The sequence below is a fragment of the Carassius gibelio genome, chromosome B1, assembly GCF_023724105.1.
Source record: "Carassius gibelio isolate Cgi1373 ecotype wild population from Czech Republic chromosome B1, carGib1.2-hapl.c, whole genome shotgun sequence".
In the NCBI taxonomy this organism is placed as follows: Eukaryota; Metazoa; Chordata; class Actinopteri; order Cypriniformes; family Cyprinidae; genus Carassius; species Carassius gibelio.
Genome location: NC_068396.1, coordinates 16,443,801 through 16,458,810, shown reverse-complemented (window position 1 = coordinate 16,458,810; position 15,010 = coordinate 16,443,801). Strand labels below are relative to the sequence as shown.

The 15,010-nt window shown below is 35.6% G+C and overlaps 1 protein-coding gene across 4 annotated transcripts in view; it reads left to right on the top strand.

Annotated features, from left to right (window-relative positions):
- Nucleotides 1-15,010, top strand: part of cntln (centlein, centrosomal protein) — a 146,257-nt gene that overhangs the window by 116,517 nt on the left and 14,730 nt on the right. For all 4 annotated transcript variants that reach the window (XM_052545617.1, XM_052545618.1, XM_052545616.1 and 1 more), the window contains 4 exons: nt 1,877-1,952; nt 2,981-3,198; nt 10,844-11,005; nt 13,970-14,067. In XM_052545617.1, the coding sequence (XP_052401577.1) occupies nt 1,877-1,952; nt 2,981-3,198; nt 10,844-11,005; nt 13,970-14,067 (554 nt within the window). The remainder of the gene's footprint in view (nt 1-1,876; nt 1,953-2,980; nt 3,199-10,843; nt 11,006-13,969; nt 14,068-15,010) is intronic.

Below are 15,010 nucleotides of genomic sequence, written 5' to 3'. Positions count from 1 at the left end.
TCATTTGCCTACAAATCAGTATATTTTGTTTTCAAGAAGATAGTCAACAGATTCATAAGAAAGATATTTTAAAGGTGATAACCAAAAATCATCACAAAATGTTTCAAAAAGACTTTATTTTAGTGTCCTTTTTATGTGTTACATGTACTTAATATAGTAATAACAGTAAGTTATGCATAATTACAAGCAGCTAACCCTAAACCAAACTCCAACCTTGATCCTATATGTAAGTACATGTTGTTAATTAATATTGTTTGCTTCTTATTTGCACAATTACACCATAACAAGGACACCTTGGAATAAAGTATAACTGAAAGTATGCCACTTGTCATCCAAACAGACTGCATCCTGCAAACTAGGCTGTATCTGAAATTGCATATTTCCCTGCTATATAGTAGACAAAAAAACATTTTGGGGGGGGGGGGGGGGGGGGTTGGGGGTAGGCGACCTAATGTTTCCGGCAAGATTCTTAAGTGCGCATCCAATGGTCACTTTACTATCCCATGAGGCCATGGGAGAGGATTTGTAAATGGCAGTAAATCAATGCAACTGATTCTGGTAAGTTACATGACAGTGACTACATCACTAATGGACTATCTTCATACGACACATTTCCTAACTATATAAAACATTTTTTTTAATACTTTTAAAGTTTCTGTCTAATCAGTTTCTCGATCTGGCAGGATGTAATCTGATTGGCTGGCTTTAAACAGCTTCTTGAAGTGCACATAGGTATTCTTTTGTTTTGTTTTTTATGTTGTTGGTGTTGCTTTTTGTTTACAAGCTGTTAATGTTAATACAGGGTCTGTGAAGTGATACAAGGAAAAGAAATGGAAAGAATTATTATACAGGTAGAAATAATTATTTTACAAATGAGCAATAGAGACAGGTAATTAGAAACATTTCTAAAACACGTACATATATACATGTATGCATATAATTTTGAACATATGTAATTTAAGTTTTTTTTTTTTTTTTTTTTTTTTGGTAGGTGCCATATTAAATGTGATATAAACCATTATCAGTTTGTCTTCAGCTTTAAATGCTCAAGCTTTTTACAGTCTGGGTAAATTCTGATTTACTGTTAATGTTGTTATTGTTCATCAGCTGAAAAAAAAAACATTCTGAAAGTGATTCAAACAGAAAGCTTTAGTATGAAGTCAAAGATTGGACCTAAGTTCATGTACAGTAATTGGTTGAGGCAATGTTCATGTATCCTCAGAGCCTAAGTTGTAATGCTTTTGAACAGAATCAATCTACAAATATCTTATATATAGTTTAAAAAAATTACGCTCTTCACCTTGAAATTGCCTCTTTTGATTTGCGAAGCGAAGCGTTCAAAAAAACATTTAATTCTTGACTTTAAGCAGCTGTGTCGATTGGGAGATGTGTATCAGAGGTGTCTGTTCCTGTAAAGTGCGATCTCTTCTCGACAGACTGTCAGGGCTCCACTGACTCTCCCCCATCCCCTCAGGGAACGTGGAAGCTCCATATCGTCTCCTCTTTTCGCTTCCTCTCAGCTCTATAGCTGTCAGCCCTGTCTTAGATCCTGCCTGAATGCCTCTGTGTACTCGTCAACCGTGCTGGCTCACATCAGCGTGACAGTGGAGCAGAGCACTGCGCCGCCCGTGTCACACTAAAGAGCTTCTGAATAAATCTGTGATCAAACCCAAAGAGAGGGAGAGAGAGACTGATCAAAACCTTTTTAAATAGTGTTCGATACAAACGAGGGGAAAAGCCAAAGCCTCTTTGATGTGACTACAAACGCTTCCTCTGTGTCATTCTGCCGTGAGCCGCCACGTTACGTTATGTTAAACTGTTGCCCCAGCTTTTTTGTGTCATGTGTTGTGTGTTTCCACCTCTTGCCTGCTTGCAGGGCTGCAGATACATGCTGATCTGCCCCACAGACAGGACTGGAGAGGAATCTCAAACCAGAAACATCCCATTTCAAGGTAACCTGGTTGATGCAACTGTGCTCAGGCACTTGCATAATGAGTGATTGTTTGCACTTGATTGCTTGTACAGCCCTTATCCTATAAATTCTTTGAAAAAAAAAAACAAATAGAAAACTCAGCCTACTGTAAATATTGAAACGGTTTCTCTTCAATTTAATTCTTCAAGGAAAATATGTAATTTGCAATTGTTAAGATAATGATTGTTTACAAAAATTCCTACATCCTCTTCTGCCGCACTCCTATGTGTTGGTTCAATCTTGCCCCCAAAAAACTGCCATAAGATGGCTCAAACAAATAAAATCATCCCATTTTTTTCAAATCAAACTAAATGTACAGTAGTTATCTATAAGACAGTAAAACAGAAATAATTTTATTGTCAAGAAATTACAGCCAATTTATGAGGCTCAGTCACTATGTTGGAACATTTCAGTTGCAAACTCCTAATCCTCTTCTTGAATGCCTATTATTAATACGTTTTTAACAATACTTCTATTCAGCAAGGATACATTGAATTTATCAAAAGTGACAGTAGATAGATAGATAGATAGATAGATAGATAGATAGATAGATAGATAGATAGATAGATAGATAGATAGATAGATAGATAGATTATTTCACAATACCCCTGTTTTTACTGTATTTTTTATTAAATAAATGCAGCCTTGGTGAACATTAGAGTCACCAAAAAAACTTACACACCCCAGACATTTGCATGGTAGTGTAATGATAACTCAAAGCTCAAAGCAAGGTAAAATTCATTTTAAATATTTTTTAAAGGAACACAAGCACATGTCATGATGTCCGTTTTGTAAAATTTATTCAATAAAATAATATTATAGTCACAGCAGACACAATAACAATTTTTTAATTAAAGCAGTGGCTGTAAAACTGTGGATATAAAATCGTTATTATACTAGCTGGTTTTGTACTGTAAGCCATAATTAAAGTGTTGTTACAACCTTAGGTATCCACTGTCAGATTGGAAGAGTCTGACGTTAGCATTGTGTCCTCTTCACCACCCTCAGGTGCCTCCCTGCAAAAGATCAGGAAAAAAAGAATTTCAAAATCCCATGCTGTTTTGCAACAGCGTCTTCTGTCCCTCCAGCAGCAAGTCACAGCTCTACAAGCAGACAAACAAGCAGCACAGCAGCTCGCAGCGGAGCAGAGCCACAGACAAGAGCAAACTCAAGTGCAGTTAGACTCCCTTGTCCAGCAACTCAACACCAGCAAGCAGCTTTCAAAGGTACTGCAAGACCAAAGCATCTCCACTCGCACATTATTTACTCCTGGGGCTATTTAAGGAAATAATTTTTTTATAATCATTGCTCCTTAAAAATATAAAATAAAAAAAAAATTAAGCTAAATAGCTACGAGTTTACGTTACGACTTTAAACCTTATGCTTTAAGGTACACAGTAAGTGATGTAGACAGACTTCATGATGCTCATAAATACGTCAGTTTGTTTTCAAATGTACATGCACAGTGTCATGCAGCTGGCTCCAGTTAGACTGAGCAGTTGGAAATGCCGAGCCCATTTGAGATTTGATTAAGACTCTTGAGTGGAACAGGAGGTCTAGATGAACGCCCTAGTATCCAGTCCATCTCTTTTTCCAAAACACACCCTGCTGCACTGACACTTTGCAAGTCTGTGTGTGTGTGTGTGTGTGTGTGTGTGTGTTTGCACATGCCCATTTATGACTGTTTGTTTGTTCGACTCAAAATCTTGCATTATTAATGGAGTGGTGAAAGGGCAGTAGGTTGAGTGCCCCTGCACGCTGCCCCCTGCTGCCTTGCAGTGTGATCACCCTCTTTAATTGGCTAGAGGTGGAGAGTCCAGATTTGATTCTCTTGTCTGATGATGTGATGAAAATCACAGTAGTGTGTGGAACATGACTATGTGTGTAGTTTATGTTCATATGAGAATTTTGTGTCTTTTTTCCTTCTTTGGCTTCTCTGTAAGAAAACTTGACAGGAAATCAACAGACAGACAAAGAACTCTGTAGAGTGTATTGACTAGGGCTGTAGATTGCTTACAAAATAATTAATAATTCGTCACTATTATTATAATTTTTTTTAATTAATTAATAATAATGAATTACATCTAACTTTTTTTGTAACATGTAATTTGTAAGAATTAATATATTTTCACATTCTAGAAATGTGGAAACAGCTTCAACCGAAGCAGCAAGGATAGTATTTTACATATTTGTTTAATGGCTTAACTAAGTACTATGAATGAAGGCCACTATTACCGAAACCAGTAGAAAATTAAGTAACACCTTAGATTATGGAACACAAATTTTTACAAAATTCATTAACAACTCTACAAAAATTAATCAGAAAAGGTTTTTTTTTTTTTTTTTTTTTGCCTATAAATACGACAATTTTTGGCAGAATTCAGCACATATTAATGGGCCCATACACAGGACACGGACACATACTGGAAGCATTCACTCGGAAGAAAGTGCAAAAACACAGCACAAAAAAGAACAAAACAGATCGCTGCACCTGCAGCCGAGCACCAGTCAAGCTGGTTGTTATGAAAATAGTATTCATGCTTATTATGATTATTAGGTTTTTCTACAGGAAATGCAAAATGACAATCTTTGAACTGTGAATCAGATATTGACTGTAATTTTTTCTTATAATAATAATAATAATAATAATAGATTTTATTTATAATGCGCTTTTCTAGAACCCAAAGCGCTACAAACAAATACAATTCAAAAACCACAATAAATGCAATACAAAGTAAAAAGTATAAATCATAAAATATTCATTACAGTACAACACAGTAGAATATTACTGACAGTCCATAAAAGCAATTTTAAAAAGATGAGTTTTCAACAGCTTCTTAAAACTGGCTATTGTGTGAGCCTCTCTAACAGCAATGGGGAGCGCGTTTTATAACCTGGGTGCAGCAACAGAGAAAGCTCTCTCGCCCATAGATTTTAATCTATAGGGAGGTTGTTGAAGAGTAAGGGAATCAGCAGACCGAAGGGAACGAGAAGGCATGTTTCGGGTGACTAAGTCACAAATATAAGAAGGGGCAGTTCCATGTATAGCTTTGTATGTTAATGTTAGAGTTTTAAAAACAATACATGACTGTACAGGAAGCCAGTGCAAACTATAAAGCACGCCTGTGATATGCTGACGTGATGGAGTATATGTGAGAATACGAGCAGCTGAATTCTGAATATACTGCAGGCGTTTGATTAATTTAGCAGGTAAGCCAATGAATAGTGCATTGCAGTAGTCAATCCTGGAAGTAACAAATGCATGTATAAGCCTTTCAGCGTCAGGTGAAGTGAGGAAAGGCCTAATTCTTGCAATGTTTCTGAGGTGATGGAAAGCAGATTTTGTAATACTCTTAATGTGAGAGTCTAGTGTTAGATGAGTGTCAAAAATTACTCCAAGGTCACGAGCCTGAGCAGATGGAAGTACTACACTGTCATCCATAATCAAATTAAGATTGCTACCCTTATGAATAGCCGCTGGTGTGCCAATGAGTAGAACCTCTGTTTTAGAAGAATTCAGTTTTAAAAAATTATGGTGCATCCATGTTTTTATTTCCAACACACACTCTGAAAGAACTGTTGAGGTGAGAGTAGGATCAGACTTAGAGCTGATGTAAATTTGCGTATCATCTGCATAAAAGTGATACCCCAAACCATATTTCCTAATAATTTGCCCCAAGGGAAGCATATACACACTAAACAATATAGGACCCATTACAGATCCCTGAGGAACGCCATGACAGACCTGTCCAAGTTCAGATTTGTTGTTTCCCAAAACAACAAACTGGGTACGATCAGTGAGGTAAGATTTAAACCAGTTTAGTACCGTACCAGTGATACCAAGCCATCTCTCCAGCCTGTTTATCAGGATAAAATGCCACACTGTATCAAATGCAGCACTAAGATCCAACAGGACCAGGATGGTGGAGGCTCCAGAGTCAGCTGAGATAAGCAGATCATTCATAACTCGAACCAGGGCTGTTTCTGTACTATGTCCCAGACTGAAAAGGTTCAAAAAGCTTGTTGGAAGACAAGTGTGAGTGGAGCTGTGCCACAACAACACGTTCTAAAACTTTAGCAAGAAAGGGTAAGTTTGAGATAGGTCTGTAATTAGATAGATCTGACTTATCACATCCAGGCTTTTTAAGGACTGGTGTAATAGCTGCAACTTTAAGGGCTTTTGGAACTGAACCAGTAGTGAGGGAGGTGTTCACAATGTTCAAGATGAGGGGGCAAATTGACGAGAGACATCCCTTTAGAACAGATGTTGGGATTGGGTCAAGAGTACATGTAGTTGTATTCATTGCCATCACTAATTTCAGAATACAATCATTAGTGACTATGCTAAAACTAGAAAATGCACTTTCGGGAAAACTAGGTGGAAAGATCACAGAAACTGCAGAGCAGGGTACCAAACTGATAGACTTATAGATATTTTCAATTTTTTCCATGAAGAAACTGAGAAACTTGTTACACTCCTTTACAGAGGAACCAATTGGTGACTTGATTGGTGCAAGAAGGCTGTTGATTGTCTTAAAAATCTTATTTGGGTTTGCAACACCATCACTAATAATAAATGAGTAGTACTTTGTTCTTGCTTCTTTGAGTGCTTCAGCGTATTGACTCAAATGACCGTCATGCATATGTTTATGAACTGTCAAACCCGATTTCTTATATTGACATTCAAGCTGCCTGCTTTTCATCTTCATAGCCCTTAACTCAATGAAACAACAACAAAAAATCAGATGTTCTTTAGAACATATTTGAGAACTTTAGTACTAACACATTAGGACATATTAGGCAGTGAGGTAAATATTTATATGCATTGAGATGATATACGGCTCCACCAGTGCTAACTTTGGAAGCCATGATAAAAGACAGCAGCCCACCATCAGCTGGAGTTGTGTGGGTTTTGCAGCTTGGGTGTCAAATCTAGCTCTACACCTTTGAATGTAAATATACTTGTGTATATTCATGAGCTCACCTAGCTGCATGCGCTGGCTTTTATTCTAGATAGAATTATTAAAATGGTGTCTCATTCCTCCGCCAAGTCCAAAAAAAACAATCTAAATAAATTTTTCTTGGAACAAATTTTGTTGTACATTATTATCAGAAAATGAGATAAAGTAACACAATATTGTGTATAAAATGTAAGTTTCTCAAAATAAATGTATTCTTAAATGACTTGTTGCATAAAAGTGAAATCACACTCGCTTGAATATCATTACAACAACATGATTGCAGGAATAATATTTTAAATAACTGTCCTTTTAACTTGAAATTTAAATCAATTGCAATCAATTTCTGACCAAATTTGGCCTTTTTTCTGCAATTGTATTTTAACACTTATTATGAGCCAAATTACACACTAAGTCTAAGGACATTACTTTTATTCATTTGCATACTCTGGAGCTTGTTTTTTTCTTTTTCTTCATCTTTCCCCTCTGCGTGAGAATCTGTGTTTCTTCTATATTAGTGTTTGTGTCGGGTGTCACACTACTCTCAGCTCACATTGATCCCTGTGCCCTTTGTGGTCTGGTATCGATCCTTTATTTTGCTCATTTTAATGTCTCTCTCTCTGTCTCTCTTTCTGCCTCTCACCCTCTCTCTCATTATATTGGCTAGGCAGAAAAGACAAAGTTCCTGTGATAAATGAACAAGTTCAATTAAAGCTTGAAGCGAAGTAGTCGTGTTGTGCCAGAGTTGAAGTGTCACAGAGCTCCTGTAGTGATCACACGGATGTCATATGCAGTATTAGCAGAGAATGGATCTCTTATTACAGACTGTGTGATGTATATTAGATGTGTTGAATGGCTTCTCGCTCCCTACATGCACTAGCAGCACCTGATATAATGCATCTGTTGTAGTGTGTGTGTGTTCCTTGTTCTCTCAAAGTGTAACACATGCTCAACAGTGAAGTGACACTTTCATCAGTCAATCACACTACATATCCCTTAGGAGCTTCCAGCTGATGCCTCCCTTTCTGTCACTCACTCCTTCCTTTCTTAAATAAAGAATTAACATATCCTGTTTTATTATGTGCTCCAGCCACAAGCTGGTGCTGTGACACAATAAATGTAGGTGACAAAAGTGCTCAATTTGTCATGAATCTGAGCTCGTGTTACGGATGACAGAGGAACTGCACTTGATGTACTTTGACAGGTTGGACACATTCACCTATCTACCCCCACTCAGGTCAGCTTTCTTGTGGAGACTGCTGTCACACCTTTGAGCCGTTCAGATTAATCATGGTGGTGGGATTAATCATACTGTGGCAGAACCTCTCCTATCATCACGGTGGAGGGACTTGACAGCCTGTTTGACAGGCCGGGCCTGTAATATGCGTAATTTGCAGGTGTAGTCCATGTTCCTCTTTTAGGAAGGGTCAGGATTACCTCAGGATTAGACTTCTATTCTGACAGCGAGGCTTTCAGAGGCTGTTAACGCTAAGCCAAACCCACCTCCCCACATCTCGTCCGAGTTGGGTGAGAGAGACGAGTGTGACTGGATTCTAACAAGCTTGACAGTTTAATTTACTGCTCCAGGTGACTGACTGGTCATGGCAGTTCGTAAATCACTGATCTGTAGAAGCCATCTACTCGAGCATTCTCACACACAAAAAAATTCTAACAAAGGATTCTTGGGGTCCAAGTAAATTTTGAGAGAAAGAAACAAGAATGCATTTCACTAAATTCTTTTTTAGGACTGTTACATGTTAACTTCCTATAAAAATTAATTAAATGTGGAGCACAACTGTTAAACACATTTAGCAAATGTTATATTACAATTATTGGTATTAATTCATTATGTGTATCACTTAATTTCCATATTATACAAATTATAAAAAATTATAAAAATGTTATAATATAATTTTTTGTTGTTGTGACAGCCCTAGTTTAATTATTCGGAAATAATCCTTTTTAATTGAATTTGTATTTGTCTTTTACTTTTACAAACAATTTGAAAACTTGTGCTTCATAGGACAGCTTATAGGGAACCAGAGGATGTGTCAGTACTGTGTTATGTAGTAGAGCTGCACGATTTATTGTTAAAAGATTGCGATCTCGATTCAGACACCCACGTGATCTAATTTCTAAATGACAATGTTTCCCTGAGTCTGTTAAACCTTAGACAAAGTCTTACCAGATAATTTCGCACTGCCGCTGACACAGAGAGAGCAGTTACTATGTTTGGTTAAGAAACTTCTTCAGCATCGTCTTTTCAGCTACATAGTATTATTTCTGTCTTACAGTCATTTGTATCATCACCAAATCACTAGGGTAAATTTTATGTAATTTATGTAATAGCCTTCAGAAAAAATCTAGTATTCTGATTTGCTGTTCAAAAAACATTAATTATTATTATTATAAAACTGTTTTTTCAGGTTTCTTTGATAGAAGAACACATTCATGTGAAATAGAAATATTTTGTAATAAATTTCTGTATCGTCACTTTTGATCAATTTAAAGGGTCCTTCCTAAATAAAAGTATTAATTTATAAAACACAGCCTACACCGCAAACCCCCTCCCCGACTCCGAGCTTTTGAGTGGTTTCATGTATAATGTAACAAATTCTTATTTCAGATACATGCTGAGCTTTCTATTCTTCAGAGAGTCCTGAAAAAAAAATACTGTTTTAAATTATGATGATAACAATAATAAATGTTTCTTGAACAGCAAATCAGCATATTAGAATGTTTTCTGAATGATCGTATGTCTCTGAAGACTGAAGTAATGATTAAAATATATTCCAATAGAAAGCAGTTATTTTAAATTGTAAAAATAATTTTCAATATAACTACCTTTGCTGTATGTTGGATCAATTAATTGTAGGCTTGGTGAGCAGAAGAGAACTGTTTAAAAAACATGAATCTTACTGGTCAAAAACTTTTGTACCGGTAGTGTACATTAAAATGTTTAATAATTCATTCAAATTAATTAAACACTTTTAAATAGACTGCAGTAATAATATTTTGTCACACATTATTTTGTTTAGTTCAGAATCTTGGGAGAATCAATATCTCTGTTTGAGACAAAAAAAAAAATGGTGATTCTCAATTTATCCAGAATCGTGCAGCTCTAGTATGTAGAAAGAAAGCCACATGATCCTCCAGTGCTGGGTCATTTATTAAACCCTCAGATTACTGGAAACACCACCAATGGCTCTCAGTGTGTCTTACATTAGCAAAAATATATATATATATATATAGAGAGAGAGAGAGAGAGAGAGCGAGAGAGAGAGAGAAAGAGAATGCTATATTAAAAGGTCAGAAACCAGATAACAGCAGTTGCATGTTTGAGAAAATGTGTATGTGAGTGGATGTTTTCCTCCAATTTGCCCCATATTGTATGCTGGGTGCAGTGAGAAATCATTATGTTTGGACAGAGGGTGAAGTATCGCATCTGAATATTGTTATAAACTCTGTGGTTTTATTCCCCAAACAGGGCTTAATGTTATTCACTTAGTTCTGTGCAGTAACTGTATGTTATGAGTGAGTGAGCAATTAGTCCTAGTGCTCAGCTTTCAGCTTTATGCAGGGCTGATAAACTCCCAAAAAGCACTGTGATGAGCCGACAGTGGCTCTATTAACACTGATAATCAACAGAAAAACGGAGGAATGATCTGCCTCCTTATTAGCATAAAGCTTTAATCAGATTCATGGCTTTAATCACAAACTGCTACATAGTCCAGAGCCAAAAAAAAAATTCTCCTTAATCATAAAATTCAGCAGAAAATGTTTAATCAGACTTTTGCCTATTTTTCATGCAGCTGGCTTAATTTATACTTATCTGGTCCTTTGTTTCAAAGCTGTTGTAAGAGATCTTCTACATGTGGATTTGTTTGTTCATTGTTTGTGTGTTGGTGAGCAGAAGCAGGCATGCGAGCTGGCTGGTCTGGAGCAGCAGAAGGTGTCTCTGCAGATGGAGTTAGAGCAGTGGAGACGAATACGGCAGCAAACGTCAGTGAACCCCCCTGCCGTAGACCCGGAGCGCCTGCAGGCCCAAGTCAAACAGCTCACTCACCGACTGAAGGTCTTACAATTATGTTCATTTCAGTAGGTTCAGCTTATGTATTTGAATGATAGATTAAAAAGGAACCTGTGGGAATTTTAGAATCAGTAATTGAGGACAAATATAAATAGATATTGTATATGACACAGACTTAAGAAATCACTGTTTTTGGAAGTATTTTCTTTGTAAAGGCCTAAACAAAATGGATCTTTTGCGTATGTATAACTCTTTTGTATTTATTATTTACATTTGCATTTACTTATTTAGCAGTCACTTTTATCCAACGCAATTTATGAGGAACAAAGCAAGCAATATATCACAGGCCAACAATATTAGCATATAATGTCAGTTTTATTAGAAAGCAAAAATTGAAAACAAGGTATATATAATATAATATAAAATAATAAATATAATAATATATATAATATAATATCAATAAGGAATAACTAATGGTGGGCCATTGAATTATTGATAAATAATGCACACCTTGCAGCGGAGTGCGTGTCCTCAGGTGGATACTATTTTTCAATAATTCAACCATCTTAAAATATTTAAGAATGTTAAATAATTTTATTATTTGTTTATATATCCTTTGCAATAGTTTCTCAACCATTTTTAGACTATAGTATGGTGAGAAATTTAACCCATTGTTGAAATTTTATATAAAAATATGAACCATATTATTAATTAAATATATTAAAACAAAATAACATTTATACTCTTTTACCTTATCCCACCACTTTCTGCTTTAGCTTTGTAAAGTGGAGTATTACAGGTATTTGCTAAAGCAGTATCTAATTGCATTTTGACACATTTTATGGAGGATGAGGACTGTTTCATGTGAGAGTAGCCTACAACATGATGTTTTATTAACTAATTTCGGGAAGAGCATGCACAGATTTTAAACGTGGCCAATTCACTATCAGTAACCACACCATATATCTAACCTCCTCGACAGAGAACCATGCGCAGATAATCAACGTGGCCAATTCACCATCAGTAATCACATAATCTATCCAACCACTATAAATAACCATGGCAGCCTTACCTTCATTCTCTCGAGTCTTTCAGCATACCTTCGCTGCCCTGACTCCTCACTGTTGGCCCATTCCGAGGGAGCGCTCAGCGTTCGGGCCGATGCCAAGCTCGGAGTCCTCTCCCTGGGCAGCACGCAAAATACTCATACTATTTTTCTCACTTTATTATCTGCAAGGTGAACTCATAAAACCAGTGTCTGTTTCTATAAAGTGGGCATAGGCGGCGTTTCATGTATATGCTTGTGGGGGAACACTTATATATATATATATATATATAAATGTCCTACATTTCATATATTTCTATAACATATATTCAACATTAAAATACATAATATATACATTTATTTTAAAAAAAAAAAAATTCCGAGGGTACGCACAGAGGTTTTTTTTTTGTTAGTTTTTTTCTAGCAGTGAAAACAACTTAAAATAAGCAATAATTTTTGCTCATAAAGGTAAGAGTACTACATTATTCTAAACTATAAAGGGTCTAGTTTTATTTGTGTGCACTCACAATATCAACAATATGTTGTGTTTTTATAAAATAAAGTAAAAAGTGCTTTCTGCCATCTCAGGCTTGAACAGGAGCCCTTCACAATGATGAACCTAAACTCAGCGAATTGCCTCACAGAAATTATACATATTTATATTTAGAAAGCTTTAAATTACTACTTTAAAACGAAATAATTCTATTTGAAAATAGAAAGACTTTCATTGTTTAATCTGTGCATTTCTGTGTAAAGGAAGATAGATGGATTTTATTATTTATACACTCTGTTTATTGAAAAATAAAGACATGCATGGTTTGATGTCCAGAACATACAAACAAAAAAGCTGAAACTTGAAACAAAGTTCAAACATGCATTGAAATGTAAGATTTGACTTTCTCCATTTGAACAGATTTTTTTTCTCTCTCTCTTTTCTTCTTTTCTTTTTCTCCCTATAAACAAGTTTTTGGTCTATAATATCAGCAAATTGATATATGGGGTCTGGCACTGCTCTTTATATTTTTGTGTTGGTCTCAATGGTAGTGTCATGTTCAAGAGACAGTATAATAAATAATGCTATATATGATAAATATACAGTGCTACAATACTTAATATAAGATTTAGTGACAAATAAAGATGTCTGAAATGAAGAAAAGGAGAAATGAAAAAAAGTCTACTTCAGAACGCATTTGTCATTGTATTTATGTTATTTTCCTATTTTTAAAAAAAAATTGTTTAAACCAATTTCTACAAAATTTAGATCAATGGTTCTAAACAAATGACAGATGGAGATTAACCATTAAGTAATTTTTTTTTTTTTCTTGATTTGATTTATGATATATATATCATAATCATTTAATAAAAAAAATTTCAATTACTTTTTTTTCTTTTTGCTTTTTGTTTTTGTTTGTTTGTTTGCTAATTATAAATTATAATTATAAATTACGAATTTTCATGTTACTCCATTTGACCACCCTTCCTTTTTCATAAAAATGTCAGCAGGTTGTACAAGGGGGCCTCTCTGTGAGTTTTATTATTTCCTTTATGGTTCTCTTGTCATGATAACATATAGATTTCCTGTATTTTGCTGACTTTGATTTGGCTTTGAACTTTTTTTCTTCAAAGACTTACCATTTCATTAAAATATTCCTTTTTAAGAAATAATAATATATATATATATATATATATATATATATATATATATATATATATATATATATATATATATATATATGTTTTTTTTTTGTTGTTTTTTTTTTACCTCAAAGATCTGAATAAAAAATTAAAGTCACATCATTGACCGTATGCCTATACACAGGACATATGTAGATGTGTATATTTCTGTGAAACAGATGTGAAACAGCATCCACATTAAGCATCCCGATAGCTCAGTATTCATAAATGAGTCCTGCATGATGGGATATCAGATGATAGGATAAATGTGCGACTCTTTCTCTCCACAGAATGCCAGCAGTGAGATGAGCAAACACACTGCTGCTAACAAGAGCCTGAGGGCTCAGTTAGATGAAAGAGATCAGACACTGAAGGAACTGCACGAGAGGTAAATGCTTTCTATCCCCTCTCTTTCTTTCTTAGTCTTGAGGTATTCTCACTTCTTCACCCTCTATTTCTCTTTCTCGTGCTCTGGGTCATATTTGCAGTGTCTGATTCCACCATGTGGCAGACTTCAACACCATTCGTAGATTTTTATAACCATGAAACTGGCTGCGTATAGAGATACATACTAGAACACAGAAAGAGATGGTGACGGGCTGTAATTTCCTTCCCATGTAGTTATACACTATCGTCATAAGATGTCTTGCCCTGGGCACCGAGTCTGACAGTATGTTGTGTTAACTGGTTGCCTTCTCTCTGTCTTTTTTACTTCCTTCCTTTCTTTCTTTCCGCATCACTCTTTTCAAGCCGTCTCAATGGGATAAAAAATGATAAAAAAATACATTTAGTGTGGTTTTGCTTGAAACAAGTGCCAAACAATCGTCCATTAAGGCAAATACCTTTTTTTTTTTTTTTTTTTTTCAATTTCTCCTCTCAAGTACGTTCACATCCCTACAGGAAAACAAAGATATGGATTGAGGATAGTTTTTTTTTTTTCAAGATGTAATCTCTTAGAAGTGTGTGAGTGTCGCATGGTGAGTCCGCAGCCAGACACGTAAAACTCTGGGGTTTCACTTCCAGTCTGTGACAACGTGAAATCACAGCCTTACGCCACGCAGCTTGTTTAAATGAAATACATGTCTAGACGCTGTAAAAAATACATCTGCTGCACACTGCCTTCAAAAAAAGTGAATTTCAAAGCATGCTGCCATGTCCTGAGTCAATATCCGGCGCAGAGGTCTCTGCCTTATTCATAAAGGCCTGCCTTTCATGTGCCGCCTGTTGTCTTTCCATATCATAAATGTATTCATCTCCTTTGTTTTCTACTCCAAACTGTGCATCCATGATCTATGAAAGCACTTACAACTGTTTTAGCATCCAAAATGCAT